Source organism: Dendrobates tinctorius, unplaced genomic scaffold (assembly GCF_039654945.1).
Source record: "Dendrobates tinctorius isolate UK_male_01 unplaced genomic scaffold, ASM3965494v1 ptg000070l, whole genome shotgun sequence".
NCBI classification, from domain to species: domain Eukaryota; kingdom Metazoa; phylum Chordata; class Amphibia; order Anura; family Dendrobatidae; genus Dendrobates; species Dendrobates tinctorius.
Genome location: NW_027361738.1, coordinates 32,993,855 through 33,021,389, shown reverse-complemented (window position 1 = coordinate 33,021,389; position 27,535 = coordinate 32,993,855). Strand labels below are relative to the sequence as shown.

The window sequence follows — 27,535 nt, the reverse complement described above, 5'->3', positions numbered from 1 at the left end:
TAATAGTTCGCACAGAAACCTTTGTTTGCAATTAGAGGTCAGGTGTTTCCTGTAGTTCTTGACCAAGTTTCCACACATTGCATTAGGGATTTTGGCCCACTCCTCCATACAGATCTTCTCCAGCTCTTTCAGGTTTTGGGGCTATCGCTCGGCAACATTGAGTTTCAGCTCCCCCCAAAGATTTTCTGTTGGGTTCTTTCTGTAAGTCTCATTTGTTTGAGAGTTACGCAAACAGTGTAGCGCGGCTGCACTCTGCTGTTTTTGTAGCCCCACATCCGGTGGCTGGCACATCGAAGCAGTTATTCAGTCTCTGCCATGAAAGGCAGTGTTGGGAATAACTCTTTAAAGGGAATCTATCAACAGGATTTAACACTTTAAACTATTTATCTTATTTTATAGACAAATCCAGCAATACATAGCTTGTCTTTTTCCTCTGTTACTGAGAAATCAGTATGTGTATGTATTAATATACAAATGAGGCTGTACATCTTCCTGCATGTGGCAGGAGGTGGCGGCACTTGGCAGGAAATAGAGCTGGAGTGACAGAAGCTTCAGATCTACAAATAGATCTCCAGCCTCATTTACATTTCTATTCAATCTCCCAATTTCTCAGTAACAGAGGAACAGGATTACCAAGTAAAACTATTGCTGGACTTGTCTTTAAAAGAGCTACATGTGTGTATAAATAGTTTGGGGTATGAAATCCGGCTGGCAGATTCCATTTAATACTGTGTCTTCTGGGTACTGTGTACACACAGATATAACTGATGTCTATGTAAGTTCGACAGTGAATAATCTATACTGTATATAGCAGGATTGTGTGATTTCTATTGGTTTCTCCCTCCCTAGGTATGCCAGCGTACAGACCTCACCACCCAACTATGGGGAATCCTCCATCTCTTAGGCAATCATGGTGCTGCCATTGCAAGGTTGTGGTGTTTGGAAATGGGGTGCGAAAAACGATGAAAGATTTAAGCTTTCCCAAACAGGTATCTAATATTCTTCCTATACTAATACTTGTTAACTGTTCAGAGAGTGGCAGAAAGTTACAAGAGGCAAATGACGGAGCCATCACTAAAATTAGCTGCAAGAACATGATAATACAAAAGCATTTTTGAAGACATGCGTCTTTCCTTAAACCACTGTTGGTTATTGTTTGGAAGTCTGGGCAATAAAGATGACTTGTCTAGACACTGACTAAAGATATTTCTAATTAACAGGAGCTCCTCACCAGCCCTGGACGCATGGATGGTGAACTTGTTTTCTGCAGCAACAACTGCTTTATGCTGCATTCTGCCGCACTGGCAAAGAGCAACGGGAAGAAGGTAATGTCTGCAGCTTACTTAATATTGCATTGGCTCAGTCTAAAATGACAAAACCTGGTCTGCATTCTTAGAGCTGCATTCTTGTCTGTAGATAGTTTACAGTATTCAATGAAGTTGATCACCAATAACACATGACATGCACAACTGTAGGTGCTGCTCCTGGGAGAAGGCAGACATGGTTTTCTAATCACATACAACCCATTCCTAAAGAGATCCTGGCAGTAGATTCATGCTGCCCGAATAACAGCCTAAATCGGACACGTTCTTCATTATTGCAGCTGTGTGTGTTCTATGAAACGCTGCAGAATCAATCATACTTTGCAAAGCTGGTAAGAGATTGTCTCGGATGACTCTTCCAAGGCAGGTCCTAACAGATTCTACCGGTCATGTTCATTTAGGCCCCTTCACATGGTTTTTTTTTTTTTTTTTTGTCCATATACGGTGTGTTTTTTAAGGACTGCAAATACTGACACACACACACCCATTGTATTCAAAGGTGGTGCATGCTGCACACGGATGACATCCGAGTGTCGTCGGTGTGACACGTTCCAACGCCTGAGAAAAATGGTACAGTGTGCGCTGGTCCAAGGCGCCTGGTGCTGAAGGCAGCACTCAGCATTGTCGCCTGGTTTTCCTGAGATCAACTCGACCAGGCGACAATGATAGTTGTATTTAGCGCTCATTTTTTGTTTTGTTTTTTAAATGACATGGGCTCCCATATAATTTTGATACACATGAGACGGATAGCTGACTGCTCGGGGCTGATGTTAATCTGGGGGAGGGGCCAATATCCCGAAAGGTTCCCAGGCTATTAACATCTCACAGATGTTTGCTTAGCCTTTATTAGTTAGTTTAAGGGGGAAACGAGAAAAAGACAGAGTTCCCCTATAAATTATAACCAGCAAAGGCTAAACAGACAGCTGTGGGCCGATAATAGCCTGGGAAGGGGCCGTGGATATTGGCCCCCCCTTCCAGGCTACCAACATCAGCCCTTAGCCACCCCAGAAATGGAGCTTCCATAAGATGCACAAAGTCTGGTGCTTGGCCTCTGCTCTTCCCACTTAACCTGGTACGTTGGCAAAGTGGGGTAATAAAGTTGGGGTTGATGTTAGCTGTTTTATGTCTGCTGACATCAAGCTCAGGGGTTAGTAATGGAGAGGTGTCAGGAAAATCTCTGCATACACAGCATGGATATCACATTTGCAGGGGGCTTGTGTTAGTTATCCCACCGCTGCCTCCAATGTGATAAAAGAACAGCAAGCTCGTCTATTGACCTATCAATTTACCGCAGGGGGGCTTATTTTAGTTATTCCACCTCTGCCACCAATATGTCAAGAACTGCAGGGATTTATGTATATCCCACTTTACAGTTCTGCTTTGGAACTCGCAGCTCTCCGGCGCCCCCCTTACCCTCAGGTTAGTCAGGAAACTGCACCTAGGATAATTAGTCACCGGACGGGCCTGCTTGGATGTGTACGGGCTCAGGCATGCTGCAGCAAGGACATTATAGAAGAAAAATGCTTACAATTGCTTAGATCATCTCAGGCAGACCATGCTGGTGGGAGGGGCGATACACCGCAATGCATCACAGAGTTGGTTCTTTATCTCCGCTTTCCCAGGCAAGACTACATCCAGACTGAGCTGGGGCTAACTTATACCTCTGGGTCGTGACATCACTAAAGGGGCTGAGTTATGGAAGCCCACCTCTATCTGGCAGGATGGAAACTTGCTAAGAAAACTTCTTAGCTCCATAACTCGGATATAAAACCTAGCCGAATAATGGCAGAAGCATCACTCATCTTGTTTTCGAATTAATTTCCTATCAACTCTAAACATGGAGGGGCTATTCAACTTGGTTCAGGAGAAATCCATTTTTCGGATTCTGCTGGGGCTAGACCTTAGAAAAAGGCGCTGGAGTGTAGCTTAAAAATTGCAAGTCCTAAATATGTAATTTTCACATTCATAACATTAACTGGTGTCGAGTTATGGCCTAATGGTCAGATTCTAAATCCCATCTATTTTAGCCACAGGCACATGTTGGGAGACAAAGGGTCGTATTCTGCTAATTACCACATTCCTTAGCGAGGGGGGGAGGAAGGAGTAAGGGGGGGGGAGGGAAGCTGGTTGGTCTTTGTGCAGCTATGGATGTGCAGAGCTCAGTGTGTGAATGGAAGATTCTAGAAGGGTGTGTTGATAAAGAAAACCATACATTCATATTTACATTCTCGTGACAAGAGGCATCTAGAAGACCTCTTCATTACTAATTCCATATTCAAATGTAATACATACTATAATTTAAAAAAAAGTGCAGAAAAAAACACATACAATAATGTTTATTTCTATACTGCATTTCATTCCATACGAATAGCACACACATAAAACACGGACCCGAGCCACGGATCTCACCTCTACTGGTTTTTCCAGTGCCAAAATCACCAGGATGCGTGGAGGCCTTAGATTGACAGCTATGTGTGTATAAGAGAAATCTGTCAGTTCTGAGTCGAGGAGAGAAAGCCATGGGGAATTGGGGACACAGACCCCGGCCAGCTTTTCAAAAGTGTGTTTTCTCTGAAACACTGCAGCATTTCAGAGTAAAATCATACATTTCTGGAATAATAGAGCTAGTGTTTGATTCAGGCTGTCAGTGGTTCTGGCACTATAAATTGTCAGAATTAATTTCTAATGAAGTTCTATGTAATTTAAAAAACATGTCTGCCTCCTACCAGGAGCAGTGCCTGTCAACCTTACTAATTGCTGTAAACCATCTGCAGACAGTAAAGGGGCCTTTACACATAGCGATATCGCTAGCAATATCGCTAAAGTGTCACCGATTTTGTGACGCAGCAGCGATATTGCTAGCGATATCGCTATGTGTGATACCTCCGACCGGCTCCCACACTGTCTGTCGCTGATCGCGCGAGATCAGCCGGCTCCATTTCTCGTCGGGCGCTTCCTGCTGGCGCCGACGTGTGGACACGGGCGGGAGGAAGTCATCACTGCGTCTGAAAGGTAAGTAACGACCGCTGCTGCGTCGCTACATCGCTGTGAGATCTGCCTGTTAGGCAGCTCACTAGCGACCATTTAACGATGCACCAGCGATCCTGACCAGGTCGTATCGTGGTCGGATCGCTGGTGCATCGCTAAATGTAAAGGGGCCTTTAGGCAGCTGATTTTCTTTATCGCCTTATTGGGGGACACAGAATACCATGGGTGTATGCTGCTGCTGCTAGGAGGCTGACACTATGCAAAACAAGAAAATTAGCTCCTCCCCGGCAGTATACACCCACCGACAGGCACTAGGCACCTCAGTTTGTGCTTAGTGTCTGTAGGAGGTGGACCGGGATCTTCCCAGATCCGCAATTAACCTTTTCTTTCCTTAGGTGTTCTAGTGGAACTTTTTAATTCTCTTGTCTTTTGTTTTGCAGATTCAAGTCGGGAAACAGGGTGAAAGTTCACTCTGCTTTCCCATATCAGGCGGCTGAGCGAGCAGTGTGGTGATCCCACATCGCAACTCTCAGTGCGCTGGCAGGACTTTTTCCCATATCACCTCTGGGTGCTATGGGATGTGGACAGGTGGCTGGTCCTTGCCAAAATCCCCCTCCTCACCCCTCTCTCGGGACAGGGCTGAGAGGAAGACGGCGATCGCAAGATTCCCCTCGCCATCAAGAGGTTAATGCCGTCTTCTGCAGAACGCGGGTACAGAGGCCAGCGACTTGCCACTACCCTTGTGAGAGGTCCCTGTGGTCATCCTCTTCAGGGACGTCAGGTAGGTGCCTGAACGATCCCTCCAGCCCGCAGCATCCCCAAGAGGCACATTGGTGGGTAACTGGACATCACCAGGCTATTTGAATAGCCCATCACAGGGCTCCTCGTTCCCTTCCTTCATGCCAGCTCCAATTGCGGCTCAGCCGCTAAGCTCCGCCCACCGCTCACCTCATCAGGCATTTCCTGTTTCTTCGGTCCTGCCTTTCTGCGCTGCTTGGGGGACACTTCAGCGTTTCTGCTGCTCGCCGGAACTAGGTAGGCTCTGCTCTATGCAGAGACATTAGCCCTCCTCCGCAGTTCTTTCCCCAATTTCCGCGGCCATTCAGCGCAGTTTTCCTTATGCCCAACCCTGCAGGGGAGCTCTGTTTCAGGCCCACCGCTACTCATTACGCCTGTGCGCGCTGTAAAAGGAAGTGGGCTTCGGGTCAGCCATCTCCTTTCTGCCCGTCCTGCAGTCCTTCAGCTATGTCGGCCTCTCAGGAGCACACAGATTCCCGTGATGGGGGCACTTCTCCTCTCCCAGAATGGGCCGTAGCTATGTCTCAGTCGGTATCCGATCTGACCAAAGTCTCTCAGTCCCTGGTCCAGGTCCTAGAACGTTTGCCTCAGCTATCTTCAGCCACCGCTGCTCCGACCGCCTCTCAGGGTGAGTCGTCCGCTCCTGACCGCGACCTTCAGAGGGACAGGCCGAATAGGATGTCCAGGAAGCGTCTCCTATCGGGCTCGTCTTCCAGTTCGCTAGGCCCGTCTGCGTCACCCAGGTGTCCGTCTCCTTCAGTGGACGACCTTAGGTCAGACGACGATCCACAATCAGGATCTAGTTCAGAAGCAGATGACATGTCTAAAACACGAAGTATGGTCGATAGTCTTCTTTCAGCTATTTTCCAAACCCTGGAGATTAAGCAGGACAAGCCCCTTCCTCAGGAATGTTCTGTTCCATTTAAACGTTCAAGACCTCCATCTAAAACTTTTCCAAACCACAACGAGTTTGATACTACTCTAGCCAAACATTGGGAGCACCCTGAGCAACGCTTTTCGGGCCGCAGGTATTTGGATGTTCTGTACCCATTTGAGGCTGATTTGCTTTCTAAATGGACCAAAGCCCCTGAAGTGGACCCTCCCGTTTCTCGCATAGCCTCTAAGACAGTTCTGTCCCTTCCAGACGGTGCATCGCTTAAGGATCCGACAGACAGGCAGTTAGAATCTTTGGCGAAATCTATCTTTGAGGCCTCCGGTGCCTCCCTCTGCCCTATTTTCGCCTCCTCCTGGGTAGCTAAAGTCATTTTGGCTTGGGCAAAAATTCTTCGCAGGGGCATCTTAGCGGCAGCTCCCCAGGACGAGCTGGCAGATCTAGCAGATCAAATTAATCACGTGGGTAAATACCTTTTAGCCGCCTCCTTAGATGCGGCCGGTTGCGTTGCTAGGGCTAACAGCAATATAGTAGCTGTCCGCCGAGTTCTTTTGTTAAAGTCATGGAATGCGGATACCACCTCAAAAAAGTCGCTCACCAATCTGCCCTTCCATGGTTCTAGGCTCTTTGGGGCCAAGCTGGATCAAATAATTTCTGACGCCACTGGGGGCAAAAGTACTTCTCTCCCCCAGTCTCGACCAAGACGTATTTTTAATAGAAAGGGTTTTCGGCCCTTTAGGCCTTTTCGTCCGTTCTCGTCCACAGAGAGATCTGTCCAGCAAGAGCGTCCTTCCGCATCTAGGGAGCGAGAGCAGAAGAAACCTTCTTACAAGCCCGCTCCCCGCTGGAGATCTAGAGGACAATACTCCAGGTCCTCAGGTGCCCGTTCCGGTAGGTTTGCCTCCAAGTGACGGGGCACCCCCACCTGGAAGTTTTTCCAGGGTGGGAGGCAGACTTTCCTTTTTCGTGGACGCTTGGCTGTCGGTTGTCGACGACGCTTGGGTCAGGGAACTAATCGCATCCGGTTACAAGATCGAATTTTCTTCCCGCCAGACAGGCGTTTTCTCCTGTCTCGTCCTCCAAGACAACGGTCCCACATTCCAGGATTCTTTCAGGCCGTCTCCTCCCTTCTTTCCGCCGGAGTGATTGTTCCCGTTCCCTCAGACGAACAGTTTTCAGGGTTCTACTCAAATCTCTTCGTAGTCCCGAAGAAAGACGGTTCCCTGCGGCCAATCCTGGACCTCAAGTTGCTCAATCGCCACGTGAAGATTCTTCACTTCAAAATGGAGTCTCTTCGATCGGTGATAGCCTCAATGAAGCCTGGAGAATTTCTCTGTTCTGTGGACATACGGGATGCCTATCTTCACATCCCTGTTTGCTTGCAGCATCAGAAATATCTCAGGTTTGCGATTCAGGACGATCATTACCAGTTCACGGCTCTCCCTTTCGGCCTAGCCTCCGCTCCCCGTGTTTTCACGAAAGTGATGGCGACGGTCATGGCCATCCTTCGATCCAGAGGGATTCTCATCATTCCTTATCTGGACGATCTCTTAATCAAGGGCTCGTCCCGTCAAGACTGTCTCCTAAGTGTTCAGATAACCCTGGATACTCTCGACCGTCTCGGATGGTTAGTCAACAAAGAAAAGTCCGTCCTCAGCCCCACTCAGCGTCTGACCTTTTTAGGCATGGAGTTCGACACGAACCTGGCCAGGGTGTTTCTTCCGAGGGAAAAATTTGCGGCTCTGTTCAAAGGGATTCGAGCCCTCAAACGGCCGACGCCCATTCCCCTTCGATTCTGCATGAAAGTTCTGGGGAAGATGGTAGCTTCCTTGGAAGCAGTGCCCTTTGCACAGTTTCACCTTCGTCCTCTTCAGCTGTCCCTCCTTTCAGCCTGGGACAAGACGACGAGGTCCTTAGACCGGCCAATTCTTCTCCCTCTCAAAGTGAGGCAATCCCTCACTTGGTGGACGATGTCTTCATCAGTCCTCCATGGGAGGTCCTTCCTCCCGCTTCGGTGGCAAGTCATCACCACCGATGCCAGCCTCCTGGGTTGGGGAGCGGTTTTTCATCAGAGGACGGCTCAAGGACACTGGAACCCTCAGGAAGCTCTTCTTCCTATCAATCTGCTCGAGATCAGAGCAATCTTTCTGGCCCTTCTTCGCTGGCAACCCCTTCTCGTCGGCAAGCCGATCCGCATTCAGTCGGACAACGCCACGGCTGTGGCGTACATAAACCATCAGGGCGGCACGCGCAGCCACCAAGTCATGTCAGAAGTGGCCAGGATTCTGCGCTGGGCGGAACGTTACGTCCCAGCAATCTCCGCCGTTCACATTCCAGGGGTGGAAAACTGGGCAGCCGACTTTGAGTCGTCAAGGCCTAGCGTCAGGCGAATGGTCTCTCCATCCCTCAGTCTTCGATCAGATATGCAAGCGCTGGGGTTCTCCGGACGTCGACCTCATGGCATCTCGGATGAACCACAAAGTTCCGCGCTTCGTAGCCAGGTCCAGGGACCCTCTAGCCGTCGCTTGCGACGCCCTAGTAATTCCGTGGTCCCAGTTCCAACTCCCTTATCTTTTTCCACCTCTTGCCTTGATCCCAAGAGTGGTCAAGAAGATAAAATCGGAAGGCGTTCCAGTAATTCTTGTGGCTCCAGACTGGCCGAGACGGCCTTGGTATGCGGAACTGGTGAACATGCTCGCGGACGTTCCCTGGAGACTTCCAGTCCGTCCGGATCTTCTCTCGCAAGGCCCCCTTTACCACGAGAATTCTCGGTCTCTGAATTTAACGGCATGGCCGTTGAGGCCGCAATCCTAAGAGAATCAGGTTTTTCCAACCAGGTGATTCAGACGATGATCAAAGCCAGGAAGCCAGCCTCTTCCCGCATTTACCACAGGTGTTGGAAGGCTTTTTTCCGTTGGTGCGACGATAAAGTTTTTCCAATGGCCTTTTCCATTCCGTCCATACTGGGTTTTCTCCAGTCTGGCTTAGATTCGGGTCTGTCTCTCAGCACCCTGAAGGGCCAGGTTTCTGCCTTGTCTATCCTCTTTCAAAGAGAGCTCGCTTCCTTACCGCAGGTTAAGACGTTCCTCCAAGGAGTCGCTCATGTGGCTCCTCCTAATCATTCACCAATAGAACCGTGGGATCTCAATCTCGTTCTTGGCGCTCTCCAAAAGGCGCCGTTTGAACCCATCCAGGACATTCCTTTGTCACTTCTGTCATGGAAGGTGACCTTTTTGATCGCCATTACATCCATCAGAAGAGTTTGAGTTAGCGGCCTTGTCATGTCGTTCTCCTTATCTGGTGCTCCATCAGGATAAAGTCGTCCTCAGGCCCGTTCCTTCCTTCCTGCCAAAGGTGGTTTCCTCCTTTCACATCAACGAGGATATCGTTCTTCCATCGTTTTGTCCAGCTCCTTCTCACCCTCTTGAGAGGTCACTCCACAAGCTGGATGTTGTTAGAGCCTTGCGTGTCTACCTCGCTAGGACCGCTTCACTTCGTCAATCCGATTCATTGCTGGTCATCTCTGAAGGTCACAGGAAAGGGCTTCCGGCATCCAAATCCACGATCGCTCGCTGGATTTGTTCTACCATTCAGGAAGCATACAGACTTCAGGAAAGACGGCCCCCTCCGGGAGTGAGGGCTCACTCCACCCGGGCTGTGGCAGCTTTGTGGGCCGTTCGACACCAGGCTTCGGCTCTGCAACTTTGCAGGGCCGCGACCTGGTCATCCTTGCACACATTTGCGAGGTTCTACAGGGTTCATACCCAGGCCTCGTCTGATGCAGTTGTTGGTAGGAAGGTTCTGCAGGCGGCGGTGGCGCACCGGCCGACCTAAGCCTTTCCTGTTCTTTCGTTCCTTATTGCTGTTCCCGCCCTTGGGACTGCTTTGGAACGTCCCATGGTATTCTGTGTCCCCCAATAAGGCGATAAAGAAAGATGGATTTTTGGTTCTTACCGTAAAATCTCTTTCTTGGAGCCTTCATTGGGGGACACAGCACCCTCCCTGTTTAAATTGTACTGTGTTGGGTCTTTGAGTCCCCTGTTGGGTTGGTACATATGTTTAGAGAGTTTCTGTTGCTTCTCCTACTGCTTTCTCACCAACTCAGGTGCCTAGTGCCTGTCGGTGGGTGTATACTGCCGGGGAGGAGCTAATTTTCTTGTTTTGCATAGTGTCAGCCTCCTAGCAGCAGCAGCATACACCCATGGTATTCTGTGTCCCCCAATGAAGGCTCCAAGAAAGAGATTTTACGGTAAGAACCAAAAATCCATCTTTACTGACCGGTTCTCTTTTTTTTATATCCTTTATACAGTAGATTAAGGCCATTGGTAATGAAGTAGCCGTCCTAAGTTAACAAATACAGAGGCTTAAAGTGTGTGTAAATTTTTTTATTTTTGTTTTACGTGTGATGGGGGGGGGGGGACATCTGTGTCCCAAAAATCTTATCCCCTACATTATATTTTAATTATATTCTTTCATCAGTAGAGCTGTAAAAGTGCTCACCATTTTGCTGGGCGAACTATAGCTTTTTTTTTTTTTTTACCTCGCACTATTTTAGGGTACATACAAACTTTATGATTGACTCCCCCACAACATTAAATGAAACAAGAAGTGTCTGAAAAATAAGAACGGCTACAGCTACAGGCTGCATAGCGGGAGCTGAGCCTGGTCCACACCCCATCGCCCGGCATGCGACTTCCACTGACTTGTAACATATATATATATATATATATATATATATATATATATATATATATATATAGCGATCTCCTTGGTGTCCAGGCAGACAAGGGGGGCGCTATTGTGGCTCTCAATGCTGGTTTATATAAGAAAATGAACTTGCTGGATTTAGAAAACAGTAGCACCTATATTGAATTGCCATCTAATCCAACTGATTCATTTAACTCTGAATTATTACATCTATTACAGGTGGGAATTAGTATGGGTGCTATTTCAGACAGAATTAAAAAATTTATTTTTTGTGAAACACCGATTGTCCCAATATACCACTCACTCCCTAAAGTTCATAAAGAGGTTTTTCCTCCCCATCTCAGACCTATAGTGTCTGGGATCGGATCATTTAGTGAGAAACTAGGGGAGTGGGTTGATTTTTATCTTCAACCTTTAGTGCCATTATCACCAAGTCATCTTAAAGATTCCAAAAGTATAATACAGATTATGGAAAAATTTCATTGGCAATCTGATTATGTGTGGTTATCTTGCGATGTGGTGGGGTTATATCCTTCTATCCCCCATCACGTCGCGTTACGATGCATCACATATTATTTGTCCAGATACAGTAATTATGAGGATTCCATTCAGAGGTTTATTGTCTCCTCAATTCAATTTCTTTTAAGCCACAACTATTTTGTGTTTGATGAGAGATATTTCCTCCAGACACAGGGTGTGAGCATGGGTGCCAAGTTTTCACCCTCCCTAGCTAACCTGGTTATGTCTGTGGGAAGAAAATTATATCTTTAACATTGATAACCCATACAAGGATAATATTGTTTGGCTGGGGAGATTTATTGATGATCTGATATTTCTCTGGAGGGGTAGTCTCTCGCCTGCAAAAAGTTTCTTTTCTTATTTGGATTTGAATGATTTCAATCTAAAATTTACTAGTAGTGGTCATGAGGTATCAATTAACTTCTTGGATTTGAAACTGACCGCAGATCTGGACAATGATGGGGTTCTGATATCTCCCTATAAAAAATCCATTGCATGCAATAGTATTTTAATGGCTTCCTCTAATCACCCCAAACATGTCATTTAGAATATTCCTGTGGGGGAGCTTATTAGACTAAAAAGGAATACTACATCTAGTGACAAATTGGAGGAAGGAATTGAAATGACCTGTAATAATTTAAAAAAAGGGGGTATCCTAATTGGTCCTTGGACAGAGCCAGGAAAATGGTAGCAGGCATGGATAGGGTTAAGCTGTTGGAATCTACTGAGAAAAAAAGACAGTTTGACTCTAAAAAATCTAGGGTGGTTTTCAGTACCAATTATAGTCCTCAGTTTAATTCTATTGTTAAAATCATCAAAAAATATCTTCCCTTGTTATCTCAGAATGATATTTTGAAAAATATTGTGGAAAATAATGATATTGCCTTTGTGGCAAGAAGAGCCCCGACTTTAGCTACACTATTATCACCCAGCATGTTCAAAGATCTGGATAAAATTTCCCCTAGCAATTGGTTAAAAACAACAGGATTTTTTAAATGCGGTGCCAATATCTGTAAGTGCTGCGGTTTTGCTAATAAATCTAAAACATTTACATCTATCTCCAATAAAAAACAGTTTAATGTTTGTTCTTTTATAAACTGTAATACGGAGAATGTAGTGTATCTAATTAATTGCAATATATGCCGTATGCAATATGTAGGTTTCACGATGAACCCCCTTAAAACTAGAATCCGCAAACACCTATCAGACGCTAGTAATTTGCCTATGGTTGGTGCATCAGTAGTATCCCGACATTTTTCAAAAAAACATAATGGGGATTTACGCGGTTTCTCCTTTATGGGCATAGAGCATGTAAAAAAAACATTGAGAGGGGGAGATTTTCATAAAGTGCTTGCAAGAGAGAGTAGGTGGATATTTGAGTTGGAGACTCGCATGCCACAGGGCTTTAATAACCGCCTGGATATCATTATGCACTATTGATATATTTGTATTATATAATGCTGGTTAATATTATTATTCTATGTTTTTGTACCACTGGGGCTATGTGCACACGGTGCGGATTCTGCTGTGGAATTTTCCGCGTAGATTTTGCTAAATCTTTAGGTAAGATGATCTGCGTTTTGCCTGCAGATTTGTCGCAGATTTGGTGCAGTTTTTGTGCGGATTCCCCTTGCAGTTTCCGCCTGCAGATTTCTATAATGGAGCAGGTGGAGAGCTGCAGCAGAGCCGCACAGGAGAAGCGATATGCTGCTGCTTTTATTCTGCACCAGATCTGCGCGGAAAAATCTGCAGCATGTGCACAGCCTTTTTTGTTTTACATAGCCTTAAATGGTACTGTGCATCACGTGCTGTTCTGTTGCTTTTCTGCTGCGGTTCTGCAGGGCCAAATCTGCTGCGGAACTGCACGGAGTCTGCACTGTGTGCACAGGGCCTTAAATCTTATGGTCAGGTTATTGGACATTCCCAATGTACTTTTCTCCAATATGTTGAATTCTTTCCTTATAATCTTTATGCATGTTGTATACTGATCAATATGTGGATAGTTTATATGTTTGATCTGCTTTTAAAGCACATGTTTTTAAGTCTCTCACGTATGTTTATAATTACCCTGATGGGAGTGGGATGTATATAAGGTTCCATGTTTGGAAAGCAGATTAGATTCTGGACCGTGAAGAAGGCGGGCTCTACCGCTGAAACGCGTAGTCCTATCTGCATGGCTTTCCTGCGTTATTGCTGTTTTGAACTGCTTGGACCATTGCATTTTAATGGATTTATGAATAAAAAGAAAAAAAAATTTAACAGCATCCTGGATTGCTCACGTTATTGCTGGACTTTGCTTTGTCGTTGTGTATATATATATATATAATATTTTTGCAGGAGCAGATACAATAAGGCGAATATTGAGCATTGTTGGTGCAGACAGTTTTGTGGGTCGTTGTAGATTTCTGCTGACTTTGTGAATGAAGATTTAGCAATGTCTTTATTGGATTAATTTGATTTATTTTTTAGCCCCCGGATTGTTCCTTAACATCTCCATCTGTAAAGGAAACGCAACCAAAGTCATGTCATCAGTACAGTAACAACACTTCTACCCTGGACGTTCATTGCCTTCCGTTGCTGCAGGACAAGTTTTCACCACCGTCGTCTCCTCCGATTTCATTTCCACCCGCTGCTTTTGAAACTGCTAAGGTTGAGGCAAAGCCTGATGAGCTGAAAGTCACGGTGAAGTTAAAACCTCGGCCGAGAATGTTGCATTGTGGTCTGGATGATTCTCGGCCTTTCGGCAAGCGGTGGAAAGGGATGAAGTGGAAGAAATGGAATATTCAAATTGTTATTCCCAAGATGCCTTTTAAACCTCAATGCGAGGATGACATAGATGAATTTTTGAAAAGACTGGGAACGTCTCTAAAGCCAGATCCTCTGCCCAAAGATTTTAGAAAATGTTGTTTCTGCCATGAAGAAGGTGATGGAATGACGGATGGGCCTGCAAGGCTGCTCAACCTTGACCTTGACCTCTGGGTCCATTTAAACTGTGCACTTTGGTCTACCGAAGTCTATGAGACACAGGCTGGTGCCTTAATTAATGTTGAACTTGCTTTGAGACGCGGACTGCAGATGAAGTGTGTCTTTTGTCATAAAACGGGAGCCACAAGTGGCTGCCACAGGTTACGGTGCACCAATATCTATCACTTCACCTGTGCAATAAAAGCACAATGCATGTTTTTTAAAGACAAAACTATGCTTTGCCCCATGCACAAGCCAAAGGGAGCTCATGAGCAAGAACTGACTTACTTTGCAGTCTTTCGTAGAGTTTACGTTCAGCGTGATGAGGTGCGGCAGATAGCCAGCATAGTGCAACGTGGGGAACGCGACCACACTTTCCGTGTTGGCAGCTTGATCTTCCATGCAATTGGTCAGTTGCTACCACAGCAAATGCAGGACTTTCACTCTGCGACGGCTCTTTTCCCGGTAGGCTTTGAAGCCAGCAGGTTATACTGGAGTATGCGGTACCCCAACAGGCGCTGCCGGTACCTCTGCTCCATCGAGGAGCAAGATGGATTGCCCTTATTTGTCATCAGAGTCCATGAACAAGGATACGAAGACCAGGTCCTGACAGATAATACACCAAAAGGTGGGCACAATAGGGAGAATTTAACAAATCTAATGTTCCAACTTCCTTGTGTAAATTTGCTTTTTTTCTGCCACTTTGTCAGTTACTTTTCATAAATTTATTGCCTTTTTAGCCGCCTTAGTTATTTTTCTCTGTGTGTCAGTAGGGATTGCAGTACTTAAAGGGAATCTGTCACTAGTATCAACCCTCCTAAGTGGTCTGCATGGGCATATAGGTCATAGGAAGCTGAATAAAATTATACCTTTATATATGTGATCTGATATCTTATTCCAGTGATGATATCCACATTTTTTTTTTTTAATATGTTAATGAACTGTTAAGATCTATGGGCCGGACACAGATCTCCCTGAGAATCTGCCTCCAGAGCTTATTTTAAATTAAAGGGGACATTACCATTGTGGTATGTAATGACTGACAGTCTGCTCTTCTGATCTACTGCCTCACACTGGTAATGCCACCTGTCATTTAAAATAAGTTCAGGAGCCATTCTCGGTGAGATCCGTGTCCAGCCCATAGATTTTAACAGTTCATTAACATATTGTGAAAAATGTAGATCTCTCTGAAAAAAAACGTCGGATCACAGATATCAAGGTATCATTTTATTCAGCTTCCTATTACCTACATGCCCACATAGACTGCTTAGGAGGGTTGATCCTATTGACAAATTCCCTTTAAGTGGTTTGATGGGGTAACCGGGAGCAGGCCAGCTCACTTGGTGATGAGCTGCAGGGTCGAGCAGAAGCCACTAGACCTAATTAATGGCCTCATAGCTAAAGTATTATAAAAACACCAATGGTATTAAAGCCACTGAAAAGTGACACTGGCACCCTGGAGAGTCATTATGTATAAAATTAATGGTCAATTTTCAGTCCCAGGTGGAGGATTGCTTTAGTCATAAAAAAAAAAAACTTGGGTTGAAAACTTAAGCGAGAGTCACACATAGCAATCTCGCTAGCGATATCGCTGCCGAGTCACAACTTTTGTGACGTAACAGCGATCTCCCCAGCGAGATCGCTGTGTGTGACGGTGATCAGCGAGTGGCCCCCCTGCCGGTATCGCTGATCGCTGTAAGAAACCTCTGGACATTTTTTTGGTCGCTGGTCTCCCGCTGGCCAGCACGCATCGCTGCGGGAGACAAGCGATCAGCTGTAAAAAATAGAATTAAAATAAAAAATATTGTTATTCTCACCTTCAGACGTCCCGCGCAACATTCCTCTCTCCACGCTCCGGTCCCAGTGATCCTTTGCACGAATGACCGCGAGACTTGGCGCTCCCGCGAGACCGTGATGTCTCGTGGTCATTCTCGCAAAGGATTACTGGGACCGGAGCGTGGAGAGAGGCAGGATGGCTGCGCGGGACGTCGGAAGGTAAGAATAACAATATTTTTTTATTTTAATTCTATTTTTTACAGGGATGGCAAGCGATGCCGGGCGCTCGGCATCGCTGTGCTAATCGCTGGTGAAGCTGTCTGTGTGACAGCTCACCAGCAATCACATAACTTACCAGCGATCCTTACACCTTGATATCGGTGTCAGAATCGCTGGTAAGTCGCTATGTGTGACTCCAGCTTTGGATTGTCATTTTCTTTCTTCCTCTCATGGTGCTGAATACAGTCATGGCCAAAAGTTTTGAGAATGACACAAATATTTTTGCAAAGTCTACTGCTTCATTTTTTCTAATGGCAATTTGCATATACTCCAGAATGTTATAAAGAGTGATCAGCTTAACAGCAATTACTTGCAAAGTCAATATTTGCCTAGAAAATTAACTTTATCCCCCAAAACACATTTCAACATCATTGCAGCCCTGCCTTAAAAGGACCAGCTAACATCGTTTCAGTGATTGCTCCATTAACACAGGTGTGGGTGTTGATGAGGACAGGGCTGGAGATCAATCTGTCATGATTAAGCAAGAATGACACCACTGGACACTTTAAAAGGAGGCTGGTGCTTGGCATCATTGTTTCTCTTCTGTTAACCATGGTTATCTCTAAAGAAACACGTGCAGTCATCATTGCACTGCACAAAAATGGCCTAACAGGGAAGAGTATCGCAGCTAGAAAGATTGCACCTCAGTCAACAATCTATCGCATCATCAAGAACTTCAAGGAGAGAGGTTCCCTTGTTGCCAAAAAGGCTCCAGGGCGACCAAGAAAGACCAGCAAGCGCCAGGACCGTCTCTTAAAAGTATTTCAGCTGCGGATCGGGCTACCAGCAGTGCAGAGCTTGCTCAGGAATGGCAGCAGGCAGGTGTGAGTGCATCTGCACGCACTGAGAGGCGGAGACTCTTGGAGCAAGGCCTGGTCTCAAGGAGGGTAGCAAAGAAGCCACTTCTCTCCAGAAAAAACATCATGGACAGACTGATATTCTGCAAGAGGTACAGGGAGTGGACTGCTGAGGACTGGGGTAAAGTCATTTTCTCTGATGAATCCCCTTTTCGATTATTTGGGACATCTGGAAAACGGCTTATTCGGAGAAGACCAGGTGAGCGCTACCACCAGTCTTGTCTCATGCCAACTGTCAAGCATCCTGAAACCATTCATGTGTGGGGTTGCTTCTCAGCCAAGGGAATGGGCTCTCTCTCAGTCTTGCCTAAAAACACAGCCATGAATAAAGAATGGTACCAGAATGTCCTCCAAGAGCAACTTCTCCCAACCGTCCAAGAGCAGTTTGGCGATCAACAATGCCTTTTTCAACATGATGGAGCACCTTGCCATAAAGCAAAGGTGATAACTAAATGGCTCAGGGAACAAAACATAGAGATTTTGGGACCATGACCTGGAAACTCCCCAGATCTTAATCCCATTGAGAACTTGTGGTCAATCATCAAGAGACGGGTGGACAAACAAAAACCTTCAAATTCAGACAAAATAAAAGCATTGATTTTGCAAGAATGGACTCCTATCAGTCAGGATTTGATCCAGAAGTTGATTGAGAGCATGCCAGGGAGAATTGCTGAGGTCCTGAAGAAGAAGGGTCAACACTGCAAATATTGACTTGCTGCATTAACTCATTCTAACTGTCAATATAACCTTTTGTTACTCATAATATGATTGCAATTATATTTCTGTATGTGATGAAAACATCTGACAAACACACATAAAAACCAGAGGGCAGCAGATCATGAGAAAATATAATATTTGTGTCATTCTCAACTTTTGGCCATGACTATACGTTAAGTCGCTGAACGGGTGTCTCCTAAATGGAGTAGGGTCGTGGGGGAGGGGGGGGGGTTCTTGTCTCAATTATTTTGGAGACATCTTTTAACCTTGCCTTAATTGTTGACAATATGTTGTTTTTCTTAGGTGTTTGGGACAAAATCTTGGAGCCTGTTGCAAACTGTCGGAAGGGTTCAGAAATTCTCAGGCTCTTCCCGGTGTACCTGAAGGGGGAAGATCTTTTTGGTTTAACAGTTTCAGCTGTTTCAAGAATAGCAGAATCGGTAAGAGCAGAAAGTACTTGGCGTTATGTTATATTGCACTCATGGGGTCATATAGACACAACCAACACTGACTGAAACTGCAGAAAGGCTTTTTGTTTGTGTTTATTATTAAATAGCCATTGTCAGCATTTATTTGAGTAATAAACATTTTAACATTTTTCACAATGGCATTTTAATTGTTGTATATGTTAATGTTATGTGGTGGGCTTATTGTTATCCATTCATTGCTCAGCTACCTGGAGTGGAAGCCTGTGAGAGTTACACTTTCCGTTATGGCCGGAATCCTCTGATGCAGCTCCCTCTGGCCATCAATCCCTCAGGCTGTGCCCGCTCTGAGCCCAAAATGAGCAATCATGTCAAGAGGTTTGTGTTAAGGTATTTTCCTTTCAATTCACATTGTACAGCCGAGGGTTTACAGCAACTGTGCTGCTCTGTGCTCCTGTGTGTTGCTTACGAACCTAATTGTCTTTGGCTGTATACGTTTGTACCCTTAACAACTGCAGTGTTGTCCGTGCCAGCTTGGCTTAAATTAGTTCAGGGTATATTTGTAGAGAACTTCTTGGGTGCAAGTAATCTTCAGTTTTCTGTTCATTTTTTTTGCGATGTGAACATGAACAGGCCTCACACATTAAACAGCACCAGCACTTCAAAGTCCTTCCAGAGCACAGTTACTGGGGAACTGAACGCACCCTACAGCAAGCAGTTCGTCCACTCCAAATCCTCTCAGTACCGGAAGATGAAGACTGAATGGAAATCCAATGTTTACCTGGCCAGGTCTCGAATTCAGGTTGGTGTATTTCACAAGCCAAAAGTGGGTCATGGTACAGAAGTGCTGCTCGTGTTACTGTTGTACTTTGTCTCTGACTCTTCCTCTCCTGATTGTGTCTTATAAATACAGTTGGGTGAATGTGGTCTGAAGCTATCACCAGTCCCCAGACACAGCCCATAGATATACAGTTGTGTGAAAGTGTTTGCCCCCTTTCTGATTTCCTATTCTTTTGCATGTTTGTTACAGTTAAGTGTTCAGATCACCAAACAAATTTTAACATTAGACAAACGAACTGATAAGACAAAAGATTTCGAAGGTGGTTGTCCCATTGCATAAAAAAAAATTCATACCAACAGTAAAATATGGGTGGGGGTTGTGTGATGGTCTGGAACTATTTTTCTGCTTCAGGGCCTGGAAGACTTGCTGTGTTAAATGGAACCATGAATTCTGCTCTCTACCAAAGTATCCTACAGGATAATTTCTGGCCATCTGTTTGTGACCTCAGGCGGAAGCACACTTGGGTTATGCAGCAGTACAATGATCCAAAACACCAGCAAGTCCACCTCTGAATGGCTTAAAAAAAAAAAACAAAATTAAGACTTTGGAGTGGCCTAGTCAAAGTCCTGACCTTAATCAGATTAAGATGCTGTGGCATGACCTTTAGAAAGGTAGTTCATGATCGGAAACCCTCCATTGTGGCTGAATTACAATTCTACAAAGATGAGTGGACCAATATTCCTCCAGAGCGTTGTAAAAGACTTATTGCCAGTCATCACAAATTAATGATTGCAGTTGTTCCTGCGAAGGGTGGCCCAACCAGTTGTTAGGTTTGGGGGCAATCACTTTTTCACAGGTTTGGATTTCTGTTTCCCTTAATAAGAAAGACCTTAATTTAAAAACTGCATTTTGTGTTTACTTATATTATCTTTGTCTAATATGAAAATCTGTTTGGTGATCTGAAACATTTAAGTGTGACAAACATGCAAAAGAATAGGAAATCAGGAAGGGGGCAAATACTTTTTCCCACAACTGTAAGCCATAATTTTAAATTTTTTCAGTCAATATGACCATGTGAGGGCTTGTTTTTTGCGGGCCGAGTTGTACTTTTGACCGACACCATTGGTTTTAACATATCGTGTACTAGAAAACGGGAAAAAAATTCCAAGTGCGGTAAAATTGTAAAAAAAAAAAAAGTGCAATCCCACACTTGTTTTTTGTTCTTTTTTACTATGTTCACTAAATGCTAAAACTGACCTGCCATTATGATTCTCCAGGTCATTACGAGTTCATAGACACGAAACATGTCTAGGTTCTTTTTTTATCTAAGTGGTGAAAAAAAATTGCAAAAAAAAAAGTGCCATATTCCGATGCCCGTAGTGTCTCCATTTTTTGTGATCTCGGGATGGGTGAAGGCTTACTTTGGTCTATGTTACTTTGCGTGCCAGTCTGACGTTTTTAATGATACCATTTTGGTCCAGATACAGTCTTTTGATCACCTGTTATTGCATTTTAATGCAATGTTGCGGCGACTTAAAAAAAAAAAACGTAATTCTGGCGTTTTGACTTTTTTCCTCGTCACTCCGTTTAGCGGTCAGGTTATTTTTCTTTTTATATTGATAGATCAGGTGATACCAAATATGTGTGTGTGATTTTTTTTTTTCTTTGTTTTATTTTGAATGGGGCGAAAGGGTGGTGATTTGAACTTTTATATTTTTTTTTAAAACTTTTTTTTTTTTTTTTTCCACTTTTGGCATGTTTCATGAGAGCCTAGAAGTTGCTATAACCCGATCGGTTCTGCTATAGAGACGATGATCAGATTGCCTGTATCTAGCAGACTTGCGATAGCAATCTGCAGGAGACCACTGGTTGTCATGCCAACCCATCGGAGACACGTGATCACATGATGGGGGTCACCGATGGGCGGATTTTGGGCGCATTTGCCGGAATCGCATGTTAAATGCCGCTGTCAGTTTGACAGCGGCATTTAACGAGTTAACCACGGGTGGATCATAATTCCACCCGCTGCTATTAGAGGCACGTGCCAGCTGTTCAAAACACCTACATCAAAGGGAGGGTGTCCAACATCGGCGTATTATGCCCAAAGTTGGAAAGGGGTTTAAATGCTTGTGGACCTCCAAGCACCCCTGATTTTGATGCTGGCTCACAAGCCAAGCCCCCATCTTTCCTGACAATCAATTGCTGTGATATTTATAATCTCGAACAGCAGCATGTACAGCACACTGGTATGAGGGATGCGTCGTTTTGTGCTTCTGTCGGCGTCTCCCATTACGCAATTGTTATAGATGTACATAAGTGCTATGATCTTATTCTGAGTGTTTTTTACATTTTTAGGGTCTGGGGTTATATGCTGCTAGAGACATTGAAAAGCACACTATGGTGATTGAATACATTGGAACCATAATTCGCAATGAAGTAGCCAATAGAAAAGAGAAGTTGTACGAGTCACAGGTACCATCTGCTGGATTACTTAACTATTGTTTCAGTTACTGATGGAAAGTATTTTCCATCTTGCTACTTCTAACAGTGCGTCCTTCTCATATACTTTTATTCCAGAATCGTGGTGTATATATGTTTCGTATTGATAATGAACATGTGATTGATGCAACTTTGACTGGAGGACCTGCAAGGTGGGTACAAAATGTGCCTTCAGTCCTCAGATTCATAAGGGAAACAGGGGCCGCTATATCAACTCTGCTTAGGCCTGTTTCACACTTATGTTTTCCTTGTCATTTGGTAGCCGCCAAAAAGGCGGCGAACAGATCCGCGGGCGACAATACACCAACGTGCGCTACCGGACCGCTGGTGCGCGGGGATCCGCCGATATGTGAATTTTAAAGGAACCGTGCTGAAAAAAAACATAATAATCCGGGAGCGGGATCCGGGGAGGATCGGCATCTCGCGGTAAAATGAGGGTTTTTTTTTCCTGCGGCCGGTATTTAGGGTTAAATCTCCCGGAGTAGCAAAAATGTGGATCCGACGTTGCATTGTCCGTCCAGTTTTGTCAGCGGACGCCAACATTTTGGCGGATCCACAAAATATCGGATCCAACGGATGAACATCCGTCAAGATCCGGCGATAATGCAAATCTATGGGGGACAAAACGGATCCGCCAAGAAAAATGGCGGATCCGTTTTTTTTCCAAATCGGCGGATCTTGACTGATGCTGACAAACGGATGTGTGAAACAGGCCTTGGCCATTTAACTTGTTCCAAATTTGTTTAAAAAAAAAAAACTTTGGAAAGGCTGATCAAGAATACTACCACCACCGAAAAGTTATCAGTTTTTATAATATACTCCATTATCTTGCATTCTTCTTTCTGAAACACCGTACTGCAAGTGCCTAGTTCACTACCAAAACATCTGAGGATGCAGAGCAAGATTTTATGGGTGCATTGTGGACTTAATCAAGAAATATAGCCCTGGCTTACTATAATAGCGCTGGTTATGTGCACAGGATTGGTTTGCACATTGAAATACACAGTCTTGTACCAAAGGACTGCATTCCTATATTTATTATTGGGTTGAGTCCTGTAGTGTTTCTCTGCTGTCATCATCTTGATTAGATAACTGCTATAATTAATTGCCAAACTTATGATGGAAGGATAGCAGCGCCTTTTTATGGCAGCAGCTCCATAGGGAATGGCATTCTTGGGCTACCCTAAGGCCTTACGTCATCGGGAAGATATTGTGCTCTCTCTGTTACCGTAGTAGTGCAATTGTGGCTTTTTTTTTCTTTTTCAGGTATATCAACCATTCATGTGCTCCTAACTGTGTGGCTGAGGTAGTGACATTTGAGAAGGGGCATAAGATAATAATCAGCTCCAACCGGAGGATACAAAAGGGTGAAGAGGTAATTTCAAGGTTCTATTCTATTTGTAATCTTTTTATTTGTGTAGAGTTGTGTGTTCATATATATAAGTAATATTACAATTTAATTATAATTTTTTTGAGAGAGATATAATGTACAAGGAATGTGTATTTATAACCCAGAAAATGTAATTCGCAAATAAGTTTAAAGCAGTTGCTCCAATCACAATGTTTATCCAGCTATCCACAGGATGGATAATAATTGTACGATCTGTAGGTGTCCGGCCGCCGAACCACAGACTGGATCCGGTGTCCTGTGTGCAGATGGAGTGGGAGTGCATAAGCATACATTTTATGTGCAACACACCTGTTTTTCCAATTCAAAATTTACCATACCCATAAAAAGCCAAGATATTAAAAAAAGGAAATGATTTAACTCATAGGCTTAACCCCCTTAATGACAAATGTTCATCATATGTCGTGTCTCCCCCCATTAATGCGGGCTCAGGCACATAATAGCTGATCTGATCAGCGTTCGTGTGCCCCTAACAGCCATTGGTGGAATAATGATCCACCCGCAGATGTTAACATGTTAAATGCTAATGTCAGTCTCTGACAGCGGCATTTAACATACTCGTGCCAGAAGCGCATCACTAACCCCGTCCATTGACGCACTTGTCACATGATCGCGGGGTGCTGATGGGTTGCCATGACAACTGTGGTTGTCATTGCCAATCTGCTGTGAGCCCCGTTGCCAGCGTTCATTGCAGATAAGCATTTCTGCTACACATAGATCAGAAGATTGCAGCTGAAAGTCTATTAAGGAGACTATTAAAGCCATTAAAAAGTGTGAAGGGGGAAAAAAGTGTTTTGAAAGATAGAAAAAAAATAGTTCAAATAAAAAATACACATATTTGGTATCGCTTCGTTCAGAAATGGCCAATCTTTCAAAATATAAAAAAAATTCATCCAATCGGTAAGCGGCATAACGAGAAAAATAATTAACATGCAATAATTATATTTGTTTGCTGCAACATTGCAATAAAATGCAATAATGGGCATTCAAAACGTCATATCTACCCCAACATGGTATTAATAAAAACTTCAGCTCGGCTCACAAAGATAAGCCCTGACCTAGCTCCAGATCCCAAAAAATGGAGACGCGCTACAGGTCTCAAAAAAATGGTGCAATATATATTTCTCTTTTTCCTCAAAATGGCACCAAGCAAAATAACCTGTCCCACAAAAAAGTAACCTGTGACATAACATGTCTGTCTTTCCAGCTTTGTTATGACTATAAGTTTGATTTTGAAGACGACCAGCACAAGATCCCCTGCCACTGTGGTGCCGTAAACTGCCGGAAATGGATGAACTGAATGCATTCCTTGCTTCTCCAAGGTTTTACTTGTCCCTGAGATGTGATATTAAAATGCTGTCAAAATGACACGCTTGTCTTCAAGTGAAGAATCTACTTGGGAAGTGACATTCGTTGCTGCCGAGAGAGAGGAGACCACTGGCAGACGAAGCTGTCGGACCTCCACAAAGCGTGATGAAGCGGGGGGGGGGGGGCAGCTGGGTGTCGAGTTCACCGCTTCTGCTTGGAGCTTGCTGAAGAAAAGAAATAAATTCACTGGGTCAAGAAACGCGTCAGCAGGTGGGCAAACACATGAATGTAAGACTGAGATCACCAGCGAAGCAAGATGCCCAATGTGCTGGCCACAGCCTTATATGAAAAAGGGGCAGGCCCTCTAATAAAGAAAACTAAATAAAATAAACGTAGACACCACTGAACAAGGAATGTACTGAAATGACTTCCTTAGGGATAGAGCTAAGGGAAAATAACTTGCACTAAAATACATTTAAAATACTTGATTCCATGAGTCAGTTTATTGTAGTTTTTTTTTTTTTTTTTATTTCTGTAATATAAGAGAAACATTTTGTATTTATTATTGGATAACTGAATGAAGCTATTTTTTAAAAGAAATAGAAGAAAGCCAAGCTGCTGCTGTTACCTGCAGAATTAACAAAATTTATGTTACTGTGTACAGACCTGTAAATATTTTGAAGATATAATACAGTATAAAAGAAATAGTGATTGACCAAATGCTACCAGACTCCGCCGCAGTTTGGGTGCTAATTTTTGAGAATTTAAGATGGGGATGTTACAGTGTGATTTTTGTAAGACAAAACATATTTTTAGTTTAATAATGAAAACCGTGAAAAGGGGGAGGTATTTTTGTTTCAAACGGGACGTTACTGTGGTCTTTTGGTTATACGTTTTTCTCGGTGAGCTGGTGTCTCTCATCTCTAATATTATTAACATTACTAGTTTGTTTTTTTTGCCCCACATTTGAAATCATATTGTAACATCCCTGTTCTTTTCTTTTGCAAGTCAGGTTTTTTTGTGCTTCTCTAATTCGTGATAACTGTGAATAACTGCTACATCTACCCAAAGGAGGGCTGTTTTTTTTGTTTTTTGTTTTTTGTTTTTTCCTCTTTTTACTTTTTGTATTTTACATTTTATTTTCAGCAAAAAAGAAAAATATATATTTAAAAAAATATATATAAGAAGTCAGGTTTAGGTCATCAGTTAGCTTATATCATGGTATATAAAGGATCATGTTAAGCAGAAGAAGACAATTCTTTAACTATTATTGCATTTGTACTAAGGGTAAAATAATAAAGAATAGAATTTATTATTAGAGTAATTGACTTCCAGGACTTTAAAGATAGGGTTTGGAAAAAAAATAATTAAAAAAAAAAAAAATGTATGAATTGTTTTTGTTTACATTTCTTTAAAAAAAAAAGATACATTTTAAGTTTGCTTGTAGAATCTTAATTTTGCAAATCAACTTTTTTTTAATTTCCTCCCACTTATTCTTGTACTGCAAATTTCGGTACTGACACTTCACGGGCTGAATATAAAAAAAGGAAAAAAAAAAGCTTTTTATTTGTGTGCACAATGGAAGTGGGCTGTATGCTCTTGATATATTCAGTCACACAGTCTTGAACTTGTAATGTATATGGCATGATGTATTTTTTATCGTACAGAAGAAATCAATTGTATATATTTTTCTCTTGATAAATAGCTGTATGAAATTGTTTCTTGAATATTTTTCTTGTAAAATATCCCAACATCCTACCAGTATTTGTCCTAAAGTTCTTTTTTTTTTTTTTCCTGTCCTGTAAAATAGTATCTAATGTTGGCAAAAAATGATTTTTTTTTTTCTTTTTTTTGGAGTATACAGAGTGTTATGGGTTTTGGAATTTGTGGAAACAGGTTTAGAAGATCAGCATTTACAAATAAAAAATATTTTACAACTATAAGGAGTGTGATGTGCTGCTTTCACATAATCCAATGTTTCACTATGGAATTTTTGAAGCAGGAAAAAGCGACTTGCCCATAAATAGGGAACACCACAATAGAAAAATATATAATAGACAAAAATAGCACACACACAGAACGACACTGGACCCGTAAAAACAATTAAAAACATGCAAAAATGCAAGCTGGTCATGTCATATGGTTATGATACAATGACCCTCCCACATCCAAAAACCCACAAAATGGAGACAGATATATTTAAACAATGTAGACTGCACACATTCAGTATACATACAGACATAAATAGTCTATAATGCCATTTTATATGCACAATATAGGTGAGACAATTCACAGCATCAAGCAAAAGAATAGAGCATTGAAATCTATGTATAGAAATACGCTTATATATACCTCTGGAGTGAAAATGCAACAGACACTTTATATTCCCAAAAATGTATAAAGATGAAACTATATACTTCTGGAATGGTTTAAATAAATGTAACAATTACCATATATTGCCATAAAAAGAGGAAAGCGGGGGAGCAAGATCAATCAGAGCTCCAAAAGGCATGGAGGTGCAAAATAATACCAGAATGTATAAGGAAAAACCTGTATGCCTCCAGAGTGGTTTAAATAGCTGCAGCAATCGCCATATATTACCCAAAAGAGAGGAGGCTGGGAGCAAAGTCAATCCGAGCTCCAGAAGGTATGAAGGTGCATCAAAAATAAAGTGCATGGTGCAGGTGTGGGATGGAATAGTGGGGGGAGCAAGGCCCCACGCGTGTCGCCACTACCCAGGTGGCTCTCTCAATGGAGGATGAAGTGCTGAGCGTCAGTGTGTGCCTGATATATTTATACAAAGAACACATGTGCAACATAATTCTGCTTAAAAAGATCTTACTGCAGTGAGGCAACAGGAGAATCGTGTGGCCGCAGCCATCTTGTTGACATCCCCAGATGTAGCAATAAAGTTGAGCAGGAGGTCATATGGCGCCTGCGCTAGACCAAGTGCAGGGCGCATGCGCAGAGCGTCACATCTGTAGTCCCTCCTAGGTCATACAGCGCTTGCGTTGAATTAGATAAAAGGCGCATGCGCAGACGCTACACCATATAAGACATCTCACAAGGCAGACCAGACGACATCTGCGCATGCCCTGTTCAATGGTCTGCTACGTCTGGGGATGTCAACAAGATGGCCGCGGCCACACGATTCTCCTGTTACCTCACTGCAGTAAGATCTTTTTAAGCTTAATTATGTTGCACATGTGTTCTTTGTATAAATATATCAGGCACACACTGACGCTCAGCACTTCATCCTCCATTGAGAGAGCCACCTGGGTAGTGGCGACACGCG

General features: G+C 43.6%; 1 protein-coding gene across 6 annotated transcripts in view; it reads left to right on the top strand.

Moving 5' to 3' along the window:
• Nucleotides 1-26,183, top strand: part of KMT2C (lysine methyltransferase 2C) — a 312,840-nt gene extending 286,657 nt beyond the window's left edge. For 5 of the 6 annotated variants that reach the window (XM_073581564.1, XM_073581563.1, XM_073581567.1 and 2 more), the window contains 10 exons: nt 850-989; nt 1,221-1,325; nt 13,696-14,818; nt 18,123-18,259; nt 18,492-18,634; nt 18,878-19,046; nt 21,381-21,497; nt 21,603-21,676; nt 22,791-22,899; nt 24,140-26,183. In XM_073581564.1, coding sequence (XP_073437665.1) covers nt 850-989; nt 1,221-1,325; nt 13,696-14,818; nt 18,123-18,259; nt 18,492-18,634; nt 18,878-19,046; nt 21,381-21,497; nt 21,603-21,676; nt 22,791-22,899; nt 24,140-24,232 — 2,210 coding nt within the window. In that variant the 3' untranslated portion in view covers nt 24,233-26,183. The remainder of the gene's footprint in view (nt 1-849; nt 990-1,220; nt 1,326-13,695; nt 14,819-18,122; nt 18,260-18,491; nt 18,635-18,877; nt 19,047-21,380; nt 21,498-21,602; nt 21,677-22,790; nt 22,900-24,139) is intronic. The other variant, XM_073581565.1, reaches the window with a different exon arrangement.
• The last annotated feature ends 1,352 nt before the right edge of the window (nt 26,184-27,535 follow it).